The sequence below is a fragment of the Hipposideros armiger genome, unplaced genomic scaffold (assembly GCF_001890085.2).
Source record: "Hipposideros armiger isolate ML-2016 unplaced genomic scaffold, ASM189008v1 scaffold_384, whole genome shotgun sequence".
In the NCBI taxonomy this organism is placed as follows: domain Eukaryota; kingdom Metazoa; phylum Chordata; class Mammalia; order Chiroptera; family Hipposideridae; genus Hipposideros; species Hipposideros armiger.
The window spans coordinates 1641485-1661652 of record NW_017731734.1 but is presented as its reverse complement, the minus strand read 5'-3'; the positions used below and the strand labels follow the sequence as shown (position 1 = coordinate 1661652).

General features: G+C 48.1%; 1 protein-coding gene and 1 long non-coding RNA gene across 5 annotated transcripts; one reads left to right on the top strand and one right to left on the bottom strand.

Annotated features, from left to right (window-relative positions):
* Positions 1 to 1343: 1343 nt before the first annotated feature.
* Positions 1344 to 19269, bottom strand: EIF4EBP1 (eukaryotic translation initiation factor 4E binding protein 1). The gene is made up of 3 exons (XM_019662956.1): positions 17893 to 19269; positions 4077 to 4256; positions 1344 to 1811 (listed from the first exon to the last, which is right to left on the bottom strand). Exons 1-3 carry the CDS (start codon positions 18035 to 18037, stop codon positions 1780 to 1782), a joined length of 357 nt encoding a protein of 118 aa, XP_019518501.1. The 5' UTR covers positions 18038 to 19269; the 3' UTR covers positions 1344 to 1779.
* On the top strand, positions 12100 to 17886 carry LOC109393573 (uncharacterized). Of its 4 annotated transcripts, XR_002126294.1 has the most exons (4): positions 12100 to 12137; positions 13990 to 14058; positions 14844 to 15041; positions 16806 to 17886. It is a non-coding gene; the product is annotated as an uncharacterized LOC109393573 (long non-coding RNA). The 4 variants fall into 4 exon arrangements; XR_002126291.1 differs by having other exon boundaries at positions 13990 to 15041; XR_002126293.1 differs by lacking the exon at positions 12100 to 12137 and having other exon boundaries at positions 12463 to 14058.
* Positions 19270 to 20168: the final 899 nt, after the last annotated feature.

Below are 20168 nucleotides of genomic sequence, written 5' to 3'. Positions count from 1 at the left end.
TTACCCGTCTCTTGGACTCTGAGATGTAGTACCAAGAAAGGGAATGATCTGATCGTGTAGACTTGTGAGCAAGACCTCTTACTGGTTGGATGTCAGGAGGGGAGAGATTCTTTCACAGGAAAGCTAAGGCATTGGGAAGGCTGATCTGACCTCTAACTTGATCTTAGTTGGAGCTTTAATTGTCTTTGCTCTGGTGGTGGCCCCTGCATAGTCTCACTTTCCATCTATATGAAGAGGGTGTGCTGTGTGCCTAGAGTCAACATGCCACCATGGCTGGGTCCTTCCACACACCATCACCAGGCACATCCATTCCAGCTGCCTTCACGGTCCTTGGGAGGGGAGGAGACTCCAACTCAGCTATAGAAAAGTACAGGCTAAGGACTTGAGCACTAAGGCCTGCTGCTCCCCAAACAGCAGACGGAAAAGTGCTATGAACCCAGTGTTTGTAAAGCCCATGTCAGCCACCGCCTCTTGGTCCAAGGCCATCCATCCCCAGTGCGTCCTATGATGAGACACACCTAGGGCTTCTTAGCAAAGACCTCTGCCTGGCATGCAAGGCCCTTAGAGATCTGGCCTTTTTGGGCCATTTATAAAAGCCATCCACACCCACAGAAGTTGTCTGCTTTGGACAAAGCAGGCAACTTGATGTCCTGTCCTTGTACACCCTGGATCTGCAAGACCTCCTGACCTCGGCAACACTGGGCCCCTGCCTCCCCCAGCCCACTCCTTCTCAGGCTCCAGCTGTAGCGTCACCTCCATGAAGCTTCCACCTGCATGGACGACTTGCTGGTAACCAATCCTATATATATGTAATCTCTTTAATGCTACTTTTCTTATGGGTAAATGTTAAGTTTCAGTGAAATCATCAAGGCAGACAGCTTGTCTCATGTTCGTATCCCCCATGACAGCTCACACGAAGGGCTCACTCAACAAACATCAGAGGCACAGCGATCAAAGAGACCCTACATTGGCCAAGACTCAGGCTCTTCCCTTTGACTCTCACGGGGAATGGAGCACAGAACGAAGGTGACCGACTGGTAACGTGACAGGTTTGGGGGGACAAAGCCCAGAAAAGCGGTGGCACCCACCACTGAAAGACAAGAGATGGAGAGTAGCACAGCTCAAACCCAGTACCGTCTCTCATTTACTAGTGTGTGATTTTAACTTCTGAGCCAGTCTTCTGAGCTGTAAAACGAGGATAACATTTGCTCTATTTATTTCACAGGATCAGCGTGAGAATCGAATGAGATAATGTATAGGAAAGTGCTTTACAAGCACCATACAGAGAGTAGTTGGCGTTAGTTATCCATATGGCGTTGAAAAGAGCTCAGACAGGGGCCGACTCTTGGCCCTAGAGCGAAGGTGGCTTTTATTTCCTCTGTTGGGGAAGGAGGGGTAGGGGGATTTCCCACGCATACCAACCTAAGGAAGGGGAGGGTGCGCCCCCAGAGGATGAGGCTGGAAGAGCCAGATGATCATTCAGAAGGGCTTCTCATGTCCACTTCTTGGCCCTGGGCTGCAGGGTGTGCTCTTGAGAGTCACTCCCCTTGGGGTGGCAGCTCCTGCATGAATGGAGGCACATGGAGGTATCTGCTGGTGTTCACGGAGAAGGGGGAGCAAGTGCCCTGAGTGAGGCAGCAGAGGACTGGGGTGGCTGAGCCCACCCCCAATCAACGCCTGCCCAGGTTGATAACTTTCATAAGGCCTGGCTGGTGTGATTCTTCTCCCGAGAAGGGCCAGAGGTACCCAGAGGCATTGTTCAATCCGATGGCTGGTCCTTTAAATGTCCATCTCAAATTGTGATTCTTCACCTGGGGAGAGAAAGGGCAGAGGGTCGGGTGAGCAATGGGCAAGGGGTAGGGCTGACATTTTAGAGGCCAGGGAACGGTGTTGTCATTCTGTTGTTCCTACAAGAAGAGCAGGGGCCAGGTTGAAGTTGCTATGGAGAAGGGAAGGCGGGCAGGACTACAGTAGGTATCCCTGGAAGCACAGGCCTGAAGGTGTCGTGTCCAGCTCGGCTCTCTTCCCCAATTCCAAAGGAAGAGCTGAGACCAGGTGTCCCACAGGAGAGGTGACAGTCCCGAATTTTGTAAAATGTTTAATAAGGGTAGATGGTTACTTATGAATTGTCATAAACACAACTTCACAGAAAAATATTCCTTGAACATAGAACTTTTTTGAGCACGTGCCCTAACTTCTGGTTAAGAAAATGATACCGGGGCCGGCCGAGTGGCGCGATGGTTAAGAACTCGCTTGGGATGCCAGAGGGCCCCGGTTCGGATCCCACATATGAGGGCCAGTGACACTGCCCTCCACAGCTAAGATGCTGAACAACAGCTCAACCTGGAGCTGGGCTGCCATGAGTCGCCGGCGACGGCGTGGGCTGCAGTCCCTGTGGCAGTGGGTCGCCATGGGCTACCGTGTGTAGCCAGCAGCCAGTGTGAGCGGCCAGCAGCCGCAGTGAATGGCCATCCAGAAGCCAGTGACTGATCTGCCTCGCCCGGGAAGAGCGCAATGATGGTGCCAACTTGGGCCAGTGAAGCAACATCCTCCACAACTAGATTGAAGAACAAAACGACAGCAACTTGTCTGTTCCCCTTTCCCCAATTCCCCAGCACTGTTCCCACCCCCCCAATTCCCCAATAAAAGTCTTTAAAAAAAAAAAAAAAAAGAAAGAAAATGATACCATATCCCTACAGGGCATACATCCGATTGCCCATGGAATAGCCTGACCCCATGGTAAAGCAGTTATTTGGGTAATTCGGCCACTCGCTGCCCTTGCCCCACTCTTTCCACTAAGATTTCCAAGTCATCATGTTGCAGCAGGTTGTTTTTCTTTTTAATGGAACTGCCTCACTCATGATCTCTTGGGCAACGCTGCCCAGTGTTCTATAGAGCAAGATGCCTGCTCTGGCCCCACAGGGAAACAACTGGCCTCTTCTAGTTATATTTATAAAATATGTAGGTCCAAGGCCAGGAGCCTTGGCTTCTTACATCCAGTTACGTGAAGCAGAAGGAAAAATGAGGTCCCTCCCTCACCACACCCCATCAGAGCAACTATATGAAATGACTCCATCCTTGAACACACAGCAGGTAACCCCACTGCCTGGTGCCGTCCTTATTGCTCTGTGTGTGTGCCCGAGTTCACTTCCCCGTCCTCCAAGTCTGAAAGGCAAGGCAACTGTTGCCTGTCTTGGGCTGTGGGTTCCCAAGGTAATTATGAATCATGTCCTGCAGGCCCCTGGTAGATGGATTCTGCTGCTGTCAGCAGCACCAGCCCAGCCCAAGGTCCCAGCTGCTTCCTGTCTGGCATGTTGTACTGCTTTCTGGGTGAAGGGTCAGTGGGTTCCAGGCTAAGTCAGTTTGTTTGCAAGTGCTTACACTGCATCCTCCTGCAGGGGGAGAGCTCAGACGCTCTGGCAAGCCAGTCATGATGCCACAAAGAATGCATTCACACACACCTCTGCCTGGGGTGCTGCTCTGATTACTTGGTAGCGGGGGACCAGGAAGGACCTAGCTACCCCATGGCAAACCTGCAGAAACAACTGCCTGCACTGTTTCTACCTGTCTTTATCAGGAATCCACTAGTGGGCCAACACCCTGACTGACAGCATCCTGGATGCCTTTTTTGGCCTATAGACGTGTGATTTCCTAGAGGGCAAGTACATTATGTCTTTGATAAGTTGTCTCCTGCACAAGAACATCTCGGGTATTTCCCAAGTATTGCAGATACGTGGCAATGCTTCAGGGATTGTTATGTAAAAGGGGCACACAGAAAGTTGCTATGTGAAGCCCCTCTCATCTCAAACAAAACTCCCCAGTAATTAGATTACCCGGTGAGGCCAAATCACCTTTCCTAGGGTTATTGGGCCCCTTTCATGGGGTCCAAAGTTGGTACTGGTGGAAGTTCTCCCCACCTCCCGTCCTGACCTCCCACCCTCAGGACTCTGAGATGCTCCACAGAGGATAAAGCAGTTAACATCATTCCCTCCCTGGAATTCCCCCTAATGCATGGGACCTTCAGGTTACAAACATTCCCGTCCCAAGGGAGAGCCTGGCCAAACCCTGCCACTTACCACCTGCAGGCTTATCTTCCGGGCTGTTGCGCAGGTGGTTCTGGCTGGCTTCTGTGGGGGGCTCATTGCTGGCAGGGCTCGTGACCCCGGGAATGGTGGGCAGGTCTCTCGGGGGTGTTTTGGTCACAGGTGAGTTCCGACACTCCATGAGGAACTTCCGGTCGTAGATGATCCTAGTACCTGGAAAGGAAGAGAGATATTGGTAAAGCCATCTTGAATCCCCTGCCCACTCATTTTTCCACTTCTTTGAGACATGGCTGCAGCAGAGGCAGCAGGTTTCCCTGTAAGAGCCGGACCAAGGTGGAGCGAGTGTTATTCAGGTGCCTGGCTGCAGCCCAGGGCTCTGCTGCCACCAAACTGCCCTGACTCCCCATTACGAGGGGTGCTCTGATGGAAGAAGGGGCCCACTGGCCATCTTCTGTGTCCTTTCTCCCCGCAGAGCTCTGCACACGCTGTGCTCTCTCCTTAAAGCCCACCAACTCACTTAACCTAACTGGTGCTCACTGTTATTACTTGTGACAATCATATCCTACAGTGGAGAAAGTATGTTTTTCAACTCATTTCTCAATTCCATCCTTATAATACCCTCATGGGATATCCAGAATCTTTAACTCCATTTTACAACTGAGCAGACAGAATATTAAGTGGGTCCCCAAATAGTAAAAATGAGAATTTTCCTGCCTGGGCTTTGTGGAGAGGGGTGACATACCAACTCTACCTGCCCCACAAAAGGGTCTCCTGCTAAGAGCATCTCCTCTGTGCTGCCTTGTTCTGCCCCTGGCACTGGTTTCCCCATTGCTCTGATGTGTCACTGCACTTCAGGGTTTGTACAGTCTTCATTCCATTCATTTTCTTTTCACTCTCTTTCACAAGTGTCACCCTAGGGTGAGGACCATGTCTTCTAGAATTAGTCACTATCTTAAAGACATACCCAAGACCCATCCCATGATGGCAGGTGCCTGAATGATACCTTAGCAAGGTATACTTTCTAAGGTACAGGACTCATGGTCCTAGTGGGAGACCCAGTTGATTCATCAATAACAGTGAACAATGACAAGGTTATTCACATTTTGCCCTTGTTTAATCCTGATTATTTCTGAAGCACCAGTATGGTACCAGGAATATAACACCTCACTAACATTTGCTGATTGTTCCCTTTTCAACAAAGAGCAGGAGGCTTCAGCCTCAAAGCCTTCAGCAGGCAGGGGGATCTAGCTAGAATTTAAAATGTCTTTGTTGCCGTTATATTTCTTTTTATAGTTACCTTCTGTTAACTTCTTGAATGATGAACCTTAAACCCCCTTTCCTACCCTGCTTCAGAATAAAGGGCAAAGATAAAGCCCTATAAAAACGGATTTTGGGAGGGGAGTCCCCAGTGAAAAAGACCAGCTCGCCACTTGATTGAGCCCACTAGTCTTAGACCTCAAAGGAGGCTGCCAGTTGAGAACCTCATGCTTAAATATAAACCACTAAATGTCTCCACACATTTCTGAGAAAAGTTTACATCATTTAAGGAGAGATCCAAACAAACCAACAGGAGGAAACAGATAATAAAGGAAGCAGAAGACTTTAAAGAACAGAAAGACAAAAAGATGAGTAGGCAAAAAGATAACAAATTAGAGATCCAAAATAGAATAGGAAGTCAAAAGAGAGAGAGAAGAAACTGGTAAAAAGGAATTTACTTAAATACCAGTAGAAAAAAAGATAGAAAAATTTCCTGAATTGAAAGACATGCGTCTTGAAACGCCCCTTTAAGTATCCAGTGCAATGAATTAAAAACACCAACTTAACATTCATTGTGAAATTCCACAATACAGAGGATAAAGAGAAAATCCTAAGACTTCCAGAAAGGGGAAAAAAAGAACAGGTGTACACAAGGATTGGGAATAGGAACAAAACTTCTCAGTGGCAACATTGGAAGCCCAAAGACGGTGGGTCAATCCTGAGGGAAAACTCATTTTGACTAGTTTTACACGTGGCCAAATACTAATCAAGGAAACATAGAATAGAGATATTTTCAGAAAGCTATAGGAGGATGTATTCTACCAAAATTAGAGAAAAACAAGAGTTTTTGGGTAATTCCATGTTGACAACTGTGTGGCAAGTCCGGAGCAGCCAAACTGTTAGTTCAGGAAAGAGGAAAATAAGGACTGATAAATCAAGAAGTCTACTTTGTGTGTAAAACCATAGTAAGAGGTGCTGGAGGGTGTGGGAAGACTTGCAATGAAAACTAAGCACATTTTTAAATGAGGCAATTTTTTAAAAGGTTGTAAAAAATGAAAATGCTATTATTGTAAACTACTTGGCTCATCAAGAGTCATTGTAATAAAAATAATGAATATGTATCTTTAACAATTTGTGATATAATTATATTGGGATAATGGGAGGAAAAGAAGAGGGTGTACCCACATTAATAAGTCATCATCTGGGCCGGCCGAGTGGCTCAGTTGGTTAGGAGCTCGCTCAAGAGTGGGAGCTCTGAGCAACAACGGTTCGATTCTTGGCCCGAGCTGAGCTGCTGCTGAGCTGCCAACAGGTGGCAGGATGGCTCAGCTAATAAATAAATAAATAAATAAATAAATAAATAGTCATCATCTATCAAAAAAGTAAGTGAAGCGTGACCGGTTAGCTCAGTTAGAGCATGGTGCTGGTAACACCAAGGTTGCCGGTTCGATCCCCACATGGGCCACTGTGAGCTGTGCCCTCCTTAAAAGAGTCAACTATGCCATTGTAGCACGAAAGCAATGTGTAACCAATAACCAAGGCTGTTCCCTAATAAAATTAAAAAAAAACAACAGCAAGTCAATAAATAAAATCAAGAAAAAGTTAGAAATATGGAGGTAAATCCCCAAAGAGAGCTGAAAAATGTTGTTAGTTGCTTCTGACGGGTGAGATGGGGGCAGGAGAGGCAAGAGGTTGCTGTTTTGTTAGAAGCCTTTTAGTACTTTTGAGATTTAACTATTTATATGTATAAACTATTTACATGCAGTAACTTTAAAATACTTTTATTATGAAAATAATCAAGCACATACAAAAGTAGACAGAATAATTATACACACACCCATATATATATAAAACTTTGATTGGTTTTTAAACTAAGGGACAAGTTAAATTAGGGATCAAAATAAAAACAAACAAACAAACAAAAAGAAAGTGAATAAATTTTGGATCAGACCTACAATACAATGTTGTGCAGCTTCCTATTTGGAATAAGAAAAGGGTACAATGTCCACAATGTACTGTAAGAAGTCACAGAACTGTATGTATTTTGTGTTTGGTTACCACTGGTGGGTGTGATAAGGACTAAAGCAAAATAACAAACTTTTACACTGAGCATTTTTTTCTTTATACAAAATTCTAATAAGGATATCATAGGGACATTAAGTAAACAAATAAGGATATAGGATCAAAATCTCCTTTTCTAGTAAGTCAAGTGAAAACTGCCTTAGCTGCAATTAGGTGGGGTACCCCCCACCCCAAAAGTCAAGGGGGGCCTCTGCTGGCCTGGAGATATAGGGATGAGCTCACCCATCCAGTGCCTCTCTAGGCTGGTGTGCACTGGCCCCTGTCCACACTGGACTTTACCTCCCACTGACTGTATTCAAGGATAGGGACCCTCACCTACACATTTATCAATCTTTGCTCAATCCTACGCCCTGAACGTAGGTGTGCTGGTCTCATGTATTCACTCATGGAACCCCTTTGTACCAGCACCATGCTAGGTGCTAGGGATTCAAGCAACAGGCAGATGCAGTAACAGCTCCCTGGTCTCAGACACAATTTAGTTGGAAAAGAAGGACCCATAAACAAAGGATTACAGTCAAGTGTGTGAAGTCTAAAAGCAAAGGTGTATGTGGGGACCACAGAAGGACAGGGGAGAGATCTCCCCTGTGTGTGCCAGTGGAGACAGAGATAGCAAGCTCCCTACCAGCCTGTCTTTCAGCTTCCAGGCAGCCTGATCCTAAACTCCTGAGCTAGAGAAACACCCATGTCACTCCAATTCTGCACGGCCCCAAAGTGGGGGTGTTCTGGGGGGAAGTGAACTGGGGACGACCTAGACTGGAGAAGCTGGAGGTGCAGAGCAGGGGAATCCAGAACCATGTCTTGGGGGAGAATAGAGGTGGACCCCCCACGTTTCAAACCATCTGTGTAGCTGGGATTCTGCTGGGTGCTGGGGATAGAATTCAAGGTTCAGTCTTGAACTACCTGTACAGAAGAACTGAGGCTATTTTCTAAGTGAAAGGCTTTCTACATGTATCACCACATGAACATGGGTGGGCAAAATGTAAGTTTGGTGGGCTGCAAGAGTTCCCTGCCCTGTGGAGAGGGGGTGGGAACAACACCTTGAGATGAATACTTGCTGCTCTTCTTATCGCCTAGTGGTTAGGAACACAGCTTTCCCATTTGCTAGCTCTAATGACTCTGGGCAAGTTATTACTTAATCTCTCAGTGCCTCAATTTATTCTCCTGTAGAATAAGGATGATGATGATAGTGCCAAGTTTACAGAGTTATTGCATGGATCAGAAGAGTGGCTAACACAAAGTAAGCCCTATACAAACAAATCCTAACTATTACCATGACAAGTATGGCTTCAGGTGACATAGCTCATCATTTATTCGCTCCCATCCACACCAACATATGGTCAAACCTGGGACAAATCAGGGGAGAGGTAAGCAACCCTAAAAGGAGACGTGGGGGGAGAAAGGGGAGATGGGAGAGGATAAGGGCATTCTCTATCCTTTTGGGGCCCACAGAAACATGCTTCTAGAACGACCATGAGCTTTGGCATGTTTGGTAACCAGAGTCGTTGGGGACTTTAAGTAGATGTGCACCAAATACCAGAACGGTATGTTTTCTCAAGGCATGCTCTTGTGGTGAGGACAGTTTGCTTGAAAGTATAAAGTGACACAGACGTTCCTCTGGGATCTGGTTTCCTAACCTATAAACAAGGGCAGTGGACTAGGCTCATTTGCACTATTTTTAAAGCACCAACACTGCACCAGGCTTTATAGGTAATCTCTAGTGTCTGTTCCAGCTCTGATACACTACCATGTATTTTTAGGATCTCCGTGTTGGCAGGCACTTAAAGTGGTACAAATAGCATTGGCCCTGGAGGCAGAAGTTCTGGGCTCCAACCGGGGCGCGCCATGCACCAGGCCCTTGACCCCAAGGCACACCTTCATTCCTCAGCTATAAGGGGAGGGGACCACTACAACCCACACCTCACAGCAGCATCATGAAGATTAAATCAAGGAATGAATGTCCTGATTCCTTGCACAAGAACAAACCATTACATCCATATAATTGCTATTAAAAGAAAGTTACTCAGGAGAGCATACACAGCAGAGAAAAAAGTCACAGGCCAGGAAGAGGAAGCTCCTTGGAGGCTGAGAAGTATTTATTTATGCCTCTGCAGCCAGTACAGTGCTGGACAGGTGCTCAGGAAACACGCGTTGCATGAATGAATGCTAAAATTTCCAGGTAGGGTGGCTATAGCAATCACTGTGTCATCACTGCCTGCATGTGGGCCAGACGCTGTGCTCACAGCCTGACATCCAGGGTCTCAGTGCTCCCACCCCCACCCCTCCAATGAGGGAGATACATTATCCTCAACTTGTAGACAGGAAACTGAGGCTCAGGATAGGTGTCCCCCCACAGCCATCCAAAGGCAGGTCTAGCTTGTCTTCCCTCCAATCCTGAACACCAACCTCTGTTTAAAATTAGCAAGGCAGATGGGCTACTGCGCCTGGGCCAGCGCCGGCAACTGGAAAAATAACAGGGGTCTTCAGACTTTTACTTCTAGCCTTCTGTTTGGCCAGAACATGATGTTCTCTGAGAGAGGCCTGCTTTGATTTCTTCTCCATCTCCCCACAATACCCACACTCGGGTTCAAAATGCTGCTGGATGTGACTTCTGTAAGTTGAGACGAGCTCACGCCTCACTTCCCCTTGGGCCTCCCCTGGCAGAAGCTTCTTGCCCTGAGCGGGCGGCGGTATGCGAGGCCTAGCAAGAGTACAAGAATGGAATTCCTAGAACTGCTGTTCCCATTCCAGGGAAAGGGAGAGCATTTCACAACAGGGTCAGGGTAGGTTTGAATGCCTGTGCTCAGACACCAGCCAGCAGCCTGTGGACAAAATACTCTGGACAATTTTAAATTCAGCTTTCACCAGCTCTGTGTCTACCTGGAGGCAAATGCACAGATGTGCCAGGGTCTACTAGGGGTCTCCCCGCCTGCCCACACCCTGGGCAGGAACTGCCTGCATCTGGTAGCTTCTTTTTGCTGGGCTGTCTGTATAGCAAGCACAGCTGACTCGTCAGGGAGAAAATCTTGGTGAGAGGAGCAGAGTATGCTCAGTCTAAGACTTTTCTTTACTTCTGGCCCCACCAGCTTTGTAAACAGAACAAGGATCTGGGGGTTTCTCAGGTTCCAGGAATCTTATGAAGCTCCTCGAATACCAAATGGGGGTGTCCAGGAGTGGCAATTAGCCTTCGGGCTGGTCCCTCTCCTCAAGGCAATTCCCTTGAAGGGAATAAGGCCAGTTTATTTGAAAATGAAACAGGAGAAACAAGGCTTTTACAGAGACATTCAGAACAAAATAGCGAAATAGTTATTCCAAGGGCTGAACAAGCGCCTTTCCCTCCCCTCACTTCCCCCCAACACTTCAAAACGCCCCTGTGCAGAGCAGGCTGAGGCGACCCCTGAAATCCACTACCATTTACAGAGCAACAAATGCTGTTCCTGCAAAGGGGAGGGGTCCTGTTTTTTGTGTGAATTGTGTCCCCCTAAATTCATACATTGAAGTCCCAACCCCCAGGACCTCAATGTATTTGGAGATAAGGTCTTTAAAGAGGCCATTATGTTAAAATGAAGTCATTGGAGGTGGGGCCCTAATCCAACATGCTGGAGAGAGGGAGGAAGGGAAGGAGGGAGGGAGGGAGGGAGTAAGGGAGAGAGAGAGAGAGAGAGAGAGAGATCAGAGAGCAACAAACCACACCCACAACCACCACCACAACCGTGACCACATGAAAAAGCAGTAAGAGGGTGGCCATCTGCAAGTCAAGGACAGGGGCCCAGGAGAAACCAAACCTGACAGCATTTTGATCTTGGACTTCCAGCCTTCAAAACAGTAAGAAAATAAATTTCTATTGTTCAAGCCACCCAATCTGTGGTATTTTGTTATGGCAGCTCTAGCAAATTAATATAGGCCTGCTTTCCCCTTTTATTCTGAAGAGCAGATGAGAGGAATCTGTTTTCACACACACACTCTCTTTGAGACAAGAGACCTAGTTCTTAACCTCCACACTATACGCATCACCAGCAATTCTGAACCCACCTGCAACTCCTGGTAGTCTCACTCCTACCCAGTTTTAGACTGTTGGGCTCAAAAACTTGACCCCATCCTATTGCTAGTACTCCAGAAAATCAAGGATGTTCAAATGGGAGGGCAGGGCAAGCATGGGCTCCTCTGAAGGGTATTCCCAAAGCCCAGCCACTTGAAGGAGAAACAGAAGGTAGGCTGGGTGATGGTCAGTAAGGGGAGGCATGACACAAAGTGTGTATTGTCCAGTGGCCTGGCATCATGGCCATCTCTATAGTTTGCTTTATGGAGCTGAACATAAGGCCTTGAAAATGGGGCATGGGATCTATGACTCAACGTTTTCAGGAAAATGTCCTCTGTTTTGAAACCAATAGCTGCTTCACAGGCTTTTGATTCCGATCTGCTTCTATGCCTGGCCTTGGCTCTGCTGGCCAGTTAAGTTCCCTCACAGGGCTATTTAAGCCATATGGAAAATGGTCTGAAAACATGGCCCCCAGAACTCTTCCCATCCCTGTTCGTACATGTGGCTTCCCTCATTCAAAGGCAGTTATTTCCCCTTCTCTTTGAATCTGGGCTAGCCTTGGGTCTTGCTTTGACCAATAGAATATAGTATAAGTAATATATATATATTTTTTTGTTCTTCAGTCTAATTGTGGAGGACGTTGCTTCACTGGCCCAAGTTGGCACCATCGTTGCACTCTTCCCGGGTGAGGCAGATCAGTCGCTGGCTTCTGGACGCTGGTAACGGCGGCTGCTGGCTACACACGGTAGCCCATTGCAACACACTGCAGCAGGGGCTGCAGCCTACGCCATCGCTGGGCAACTCACGGCAGCCCAGCTCCAGGTTGAGCTGTTGTTCAGCATCTTAGCTGTAGAGGGCAGTGTCGCTGGCCCTCATATGTGGGATCCGAACCGGAGCCTTCTGGTGTCCCAAGCCAGCTCTTAACCCATGCACCACTCGGCTGATCCTATAGTATAAGTAATATTATGTGACTTCTGAGCCTGGGCCTTAAGAGGTCCTGAAAACGGCCATGTAAATAAGCTCAGGTTAGACTCTTGAATTGTACGTGTGACACCAAGAGGACAGAGAGAGTTCCCAGCCTTCCAGGTATCCCCAGCAATGCCCCAGATATGTGGGTAAGGCCATCTTGGACCTTCTAGCCCAAGGCAATCCAGCTGCTAACTGTATGCAGCCAGATGAGTGAGCCCAGGAAAGATCATCAAGAAATGCCCAAACAGCAATAAGAATGGAGAGAAACAATAGCTTGCTGTTGTTTAAGTTACTAGTTTTGTGATGGCTTTATATGGCAATAGCTAACTGATACAGCCATTCTCATCAAGACAAGTATCTCCAGGCAGCTGGCAAGCCCTGATATTCAGGGCCTGGTCTCTGAGCTCTCTCAGTGAAATTTCATGGGCATTGACACTGGATTACAAGGCACCTTTTTTTGCCCATGTCCTTGAGCACCCAAATGCCATGGCAGATGTCATCTATTCCTGCGTAGTCAGTAATGCTGGGTGTAAACAAGTAAATAAGGAGTATCAATCCCAGTGTCTGAGACCCTGGCCCCAATACTAACTTGTTCAGTATAAAAATATCACTTCCTTCTACTTTCTGCTCAACAGAGAAAAGTGATATCAGTAATGCTGTTATTGGTAATACTGGAATAAGTGGGAAATTTCAGAGAAAGTTAGTTTCTGCCCCTGGGACATCCCAAGATAAACAATTATACCCTGCAACTGAAAGGACAGAAAAGATAATTTAAATGCTATCATGAAGCCAGCCCAGACCCAGACCTGGTGATAAAAACAAACAAACAAACAAACAAACAAACAAACAAACAAACAAAACAAAAACTAAGTTACTCTGATAGTGCTTTCATTCCAGGATTCTTTTCAACCCTTCACCTTCTAATCACCAGACCTGGCACTTAATCCTGGAGATACAAAGATGAGTAAGACTGCTTTGAAAGAACTTCCTGGCTAACCTAGGGAACACACATGTAAACAAATACACGTGATTCATTTGTTATGAATCATAATAGAGGAAGAACACTGGCACAGATCTAGGTAAGACCAGGAAGTAACAGATTTTTCGTTTGTTTGAACACAAGAATATATGTGTACAAATGAACAATTTTTGTTAAAAACTTTCACCTTGGGAAGCAATCCTTTTTTCAATACTGCTGCCCTTTCCTAGGAATGACATCAAATAAAGTCCCATATAAGAAAACGCCTCACTACCAACAGATAAGTACGGTACCACCCTGCCTGCCCTTTTACCAAATTTTGTAATAAACGGCTTTTTTGCTCTTTCAGGAAAAAAAAAAAAGAATCAAACTCCCTTTCAAATCATAAGGCTCTGCCACCTTTGAGGATATTGAAAAAAATTTATAATTTTCTGAATGCAATTAAAATTTAACAGCTATGTCTGCTTTGTTAGAATGTGAGGCCTACCAGGTTACTCAGAATGGGTAATTCTCACTTGAGTATCATACAAGTTCTACTAGTTACAGGGGGCAGGGTTGTGTGTGTGTCTGTCTAATTGCTTTACTCTATAGATACAACTTTGATGCTTATAATTCTATTTCAGGTGTGTCTTCATCTTCCTCAACTAGTAATCCAAGCCTTGGGGTCAGACTGACTTCCAGATCTGGATGTGGTGAATGCTTTAAAAATAGGGAGGCTCGTGGGCATTGGAGGGAGTTTGGGGTGCTCTACACCAGGGCCCCCATCAAAGTCTTGCTCAGAGCTCAAACTCTTGAGCGAGCTCTTAACCAACTGAGCCACTCGGCCGGCCCCCCATCAAAGTCTTTAATGAGGGATACAGTGTGAAATGTTCTAAATGCTTTAAGAGGAAGCTCAGATCAGTATAAAAAGAGGCCCACTGTAGTTCCCTCAGTGCTTTAATGGCCTAGTCCTTTTAACCTGTTCTTAATAATGAGACGTAGTCTCCCATACTTGACTAAGGCCTCGGGACACTGGCTGTGTTCTAGCTTCAGTGCCCGGCAACCTCCCCCTCTTCCCGGCATTGTCTGTTCCATAGCCAAACACTTGGGAGCTGCTCCAAGGTAAGCTTCCTGGGCATAGACTTTGTTTGTCTAACCAAACAGGGTGCCATTAACACCTGTAGCCCTACCTGCTTACCTCTGATTAACCTTATCCAAGCACGAGGCTAAGGTATGACTACCACCCAAGCAACCTCTGTAGGCTTTGGGGTCAAACATCCAACATGGAGGTTGGTGGGGGGTGGGGCGGAGCAGAGGAAGGTTTCTGACCCATTTAAAGGTTCTGCTAGTTTATAGTGTCATTAGAGATTTTCAAGACTCTATGGACTCAAATATTCATAAATGGCACTCCCTTCAGCAAATTTCTCTAATGTTTTCCAGGCATATAACTTCAGATCATGGAGATGGCTCAAATCAACTGCTGTTCCTTTTCCTCCAGGGACAAACACTGCAGTGCCATTCACAGCAAGAGTGACTGCTGGCCACTTACTTCAACAGCTCCTGACACCTCCTGCAAATGAGTGGGAGCACCCATGCAAACTCTCTCGCCAGACCCTGGTTTAAAAGATGGATGCCAAACCCAATCTCAAGAGAAGCATCCTTTTTTTTTTTTATCAGGCCCCAAAGGTATGAAAAGGTGAGGGAAGTCACATTTCAAGACCCCCAGTGGATGCCTGAAACCACGGATAGTACCAAACCCTGTGACTAACGGGCATATAGCAAGACATAGTAGATATGCCGGACAGGGGGATAATTCACTGCCCAGGTGGTAGAAGGGTGGCACAATATTTCATCATGCTAACTCAGTTTAAAACTTATGAATTGTTTATTTCTGGAATTTTCCATTTACTCTTTCAAACCATGGGCAATAAACTGAGGAATGCAAAAACCATGGATAAAGGGGGGACTACTGTGCTCAGAGTGTGGTATTTAGACCAATCACTGGGAGCTAGTTAGAAATGCAAAATCTCAGGCTCTACCCCAGAACCTACAAAATCAGAATCTACATGTAAAAGAGGTCTCCAGGCAATTCATATGCACATTGAAGACTGAGAAAAAGCACTCCAGAGTGGAGCAAAAGGGCACCAGGAATGACCTTTTCTCATTAGGTGAAACTTCTCTGCCCTGGCAAAGGGTAGGGTAAAAGGGTTTTGGAGGAAGATTTCACACCTTGGCTAACTGAAGCAGACCAGGTTTGCTAACTGAGGCACAGACAAGGCAGGATTTTCTGGTTATGGACTGTGAGCTGTATCTTAGCCACTGGACACCCCAGACAAGAAAGACCTGGCTTTACAGGCCACTGCTAGATTTCTCCCAGTTGGCCTCCCAAACTACGTTACACTATGATGCAGAAGTCCCTTCCCCTCTCTCCAACTAAAGGCCTTCAATGAGAGGAGAATTTGCTGTGGTCTGCCAAAAACCACCCATTTCCCAGTTCAAAGTGGGAAGTGGAGAGTTCCCTATAAAGGGTATCTCTGGGTATTGCTTCCAATTTGATCTGTCCCCATTTAGCAACAAAAGGTGCAAAAGAGGGCTTCCTGAGTCTTCAGGCCTACCTCAGTACCCACTCTGAACAGATCAAGCAGAGACTCTCGCACCCTGGCTTGAAGGAACCCCTAAATTGTCAGGAAAGGTCATGGCAGACACACCATGAGGGCAGAAGAAGCAGAACAGTGTGGACTACATAAAGGCCAGCCAAGAAAGAAAATCTGAGTCAAGAATGGGAAGAAGAGTAGCTGGGAACTTTCTTCAGGTCATTTTTTTTTTTTTAAAGATTTTTTATTGGGGAATTGCGGGGAGGGGAACAGCGCTGGGGAATTGGGGGAAGGGGAACAGACAAGTTGCTGTCGTTTTGTTCTTCAATCTAGTTGTGGAGGTCGTTGCTTCACTGGCCCAAGCTGGCACCATCATTGTGCTCTTCTCTGGCGAGGCAGATCAGTCGCCGGCTTCTGGACGGCCGCTCACTGCGGCTGCTGGCTACATGCGGTAGCCCATGGCAACCCACTGCCACAAGGACTGCAGCCTACGCCGCCGCCGGCGACTCACGGCAGCCCAGCTCCAGGTTGAGCTGTTGTTCAGCATCTTAGCTGTGGAGGGCAGTGTCACTGGCCCTCCTATGTGGGATCCGAACCGGGGCCCTCTGGCATCCCAAGCGAGTTCTTAACCATCGCGCCACTCGGCCGGCCCAGGTCATTTTTAATAGGGGAGAGAGCAGTTCTCTCTCTGCTTGGTTGCTATTTTTGGTCCAGTTTTGGGGAAAACAGTGTGACACTGGACAATGGACACGTACATTTAAGTTTTGGGGCCTCAGTGTCATGTTCTGTAGAATAAGGCTGCACTGCTGGACAAGAACATCGAAGACCCCTAATAATTCTAACTTTGTATGTTTTGGATCAAACAGCCGAAGACCTTGGAGCTGGCTGTGCTCATTGGTGGTGCGGCAGCTGCCTGAGAAAAGAAGCATGTGGCCCCTCGATGCTGGCCGTGAGGCTGAGCGCCGCCTGCGTCGGGCACGCACCGGTGTCTCTCAGCGCAGCCCCAGGATCTGCGGCTTTTTCAAGTAGTTTGGACAGGAGCGGTGCAGGCGGGTGTAGGGGAGGGCAACAGGCGGTGAGGGCAGTCAGAGGATGAGAGGGAAGTGGTGAGCCGCGAGGAGGATTTCATTATGCAAACAGACGGGCAGGTTTCATCAGCGCCTGTGCGCCACGGCTCCAGGGCTGGGAGGGAATGCCTGGCTTCCGAGGGCAACCCAACGCTGGCCCGCCACCGGTGCCAGCTCAGCTTCCTCTTCCTCATCCACTCTGAGGGAGGTCACACGGTCCCCCCTCCCCCCGAACAGAGGAACGTGCTTTTCTGCACAGCACTGCTCGCCGCCCCACGTCCCTCGGTGGAGATCCCACAAGCCTAAATGGGCAACCTGCCACAGGTGCCGGCGAGGCGCTGCTGGAACAGGCGAACACCCTCAGCCCAGAACCTCCGTCAGGGGGTGCATGCCCGACGCAAAACTGGGGGGTAACTCGCAAAGAAAAAAGGACTCTACAAGAGTCATTTATCCCAACAGAGAATGCCCGTCCCATCCTCTAAAAAACCCGGCCAAGCCTCTTCTTGATCCGTGGGCCACCCAGACACCACCGTATTCCGCCTCAGAACTGCCCCCCAACACCACGAGAGGCGGCACGCCTCGGCATGTGGCAGTCCTGGAAGCGTGTGCATCTGTTTGGGTGGGAGGCACTCAGCTGTCTCTCAGACCAGGAGGAAACTAATGCGGCAGTTTGCAACCCGGCGCTGGAGGACGCACCCAGAGGGCAGGCAACGGGAGGTGGCCACCTCCGTGACCCTCGCTGCCTCCCTGAATCGCCTTACCAGTTCTTCCCAGTCACCGCGCCCCTGAACCTGGCTGCCCAGTTCAATGGGCGATGCCGATCACCCCGATCTGCCCAGTCCGTCCTCCCCACCGCCCGCACCGGGAGCCTCCGAGACGCCCCTACCTCCCGGGGTGGTGCTGAAGAGCGTGCCGCCGGGGGTGGTACTGTAGTCTCCGGGCGGCAGCTGCACGCCGTCACTGAGGACCACCCGGCGAGTGGCGGGAATGGCCCGGCTAGGGGTCTGGCTGCAGCTGCTGCCCCCGGACATGGTCTCCCGCGCGCAGCGCCTGCAGCCGGAGCGTGGTCCTCCCGCCCCTCCTGCCTTGCTCCGCCTCGCTCCCGCGGGCCCCGCCTAAGACCGTCCCTTCCGCCTTGTCCCTCGACGCCCCTTGGGATTTGTAGTTCCTGCGATGCCACCGCTCACCTACCTCGGAGCTGCTGCTTCCACGTGAGGTCTTCTGTATCCCTGGATGGAAGGCCCCTTATCCTGAGCGCCCGTGCCAGCGCCGCCCCACTTTTGCTTGTCCCTTTTGCTCCCGGGTCCTTCCGGGCCACGAGGGCAGGGACAAAGTGGACGTGGGGAGTCGGGAGGCTTGCCTAAATTAATGCCTCGCTGGGTCCGACGGGGCCCTTCTCCAGGTTGTATGGGGATCCTAGCGCACCGGAGGACTCGGGAAGGCCTGCATTAGGACATCAGGCCGGATGTTCCCCACAACCCTCCCTGTTCCGTGTTTTAGTTTCTCAGATGAGAAAGTCGGGGGTTGACTGGTCATTCACCTCTTGTTTGGTTTATTGAGCATTTACAATGTGGCAGGAGTTGAAGAAATGGCCAAGAATTCTCATTCCACGGTTTGTGTGGGAGGACACGTGAATAAACCACTCAGCTGGGTGATAGGGCTAAACCTAGAGCAGATGGAGGCTGGGGTTGAGGGAGAGGTTAGGGTTGATCAAAGAAGGTTCCTAATAGTCCTTTGTTATGGGTTCAACGCCCCACAGGCTGCCTCACATTTAGTAGCACTCCTTGAGTGGATGAGACAATGAATCTTCAAGGAGATCCCCTAAGGGGAGAGAAAAAAAAAATGCAAGGAGATGGAAAAGCCTGCTGAGTAACCCAGCAGTTTCTGTCATTGTGGCCACATCTTGGAAAGGGAGAGGAGAGAACACTTTAAACGGAAAATGGGGGTAGGATTGTGAAGGGCTTCTTAAATCATGCCAGGGTGTTCAGACTTTGTCCTACAAGGGCAGACGATATCAGACATCTTTTAAGCTGGGAAGTGGCACTATTAGTGTTATTTTTTAGAAAGATAACTAACTGATAGCCATAGAGTTTGAGAATGGAACACAGGAGGCCTGAGGTAGGTCACTCCTGAGCTAACCTCTAGGCCTACACTGTCTAGTAAGGTAGCCACTGGCCACACGTGCCTGTGAAGTACTTGACATACGGCCAGTCCATATTCACAAGTATAAAATACACATAGATTAAAAAATTTAGTGCAAAAAGGTATGTAAAATATCTTAATAATTTGTTTTATATTGATTACATTTTGAATTAATATTTTGAAATATTGGGTTAAGTGAAATCTATTATTAAAATTAATTTCACCTGTTTCTGTTTACTTTCTTAGCGGGACTATAAGAAGTATATATATAGGGCTGGCCAAGAGGCATAGTTGGTTAAAAGTTGACTTGGGACACCAGCTCTGAGCAGCAAGGCCTGGGTTCAAATCCCACATGAGGGCCAGTGATGCTGCGCCCTCTACAGCTAAGATGGTGAACAACAGCTCGACCTGGAGCCGGGCTGCTATTAGTCGTGCTCGACCGAGTAGGCTCCAGCCTCTGCTGCAGTGGGCTGCCGTAAGCTACCATGAGTGGCTGGCTGCCAGTGTGAGAGGCCAGCAGCCGGGCGTGAGCTGCCATGAGCCGCTGTGAGCCACCGTGAGCCACTGTGAACCGCCGTGAGTGTCTGTCCAATGGCCGTCGAGCGACTGCCTCACCCGGGAAGAGCTCAATGATAATACCAACATGGGCCAGTGAAGCAACGTCCTCCACAACTAGACTGAAAAACAAAAGGACAGCAACTTGTCTGTTCCCCTCCCCCAATTCCCCAATAAAATCTTTAAAAAAAGAGCATATATATATAGATATATATATATATATATATATATATATCTCATAATATATTCCTATTGGATCGCGCTGCTGTAGAATGAGGTGGTATGAAAGCAATCTTAAAGTTTTTCTCAGAACCTTTCAAAAAACTATGGAATCATCAAATTTTAGGTCTGGCCAGGTAACTTATATGTCATTCAGGACCATATTCATCTCCATCTTATTAAAAAAAAAACCAAAAACAGGGCCCTTGAGCCATTGCTTTCTGCTCAGGCTCGCTTCTATTTCTC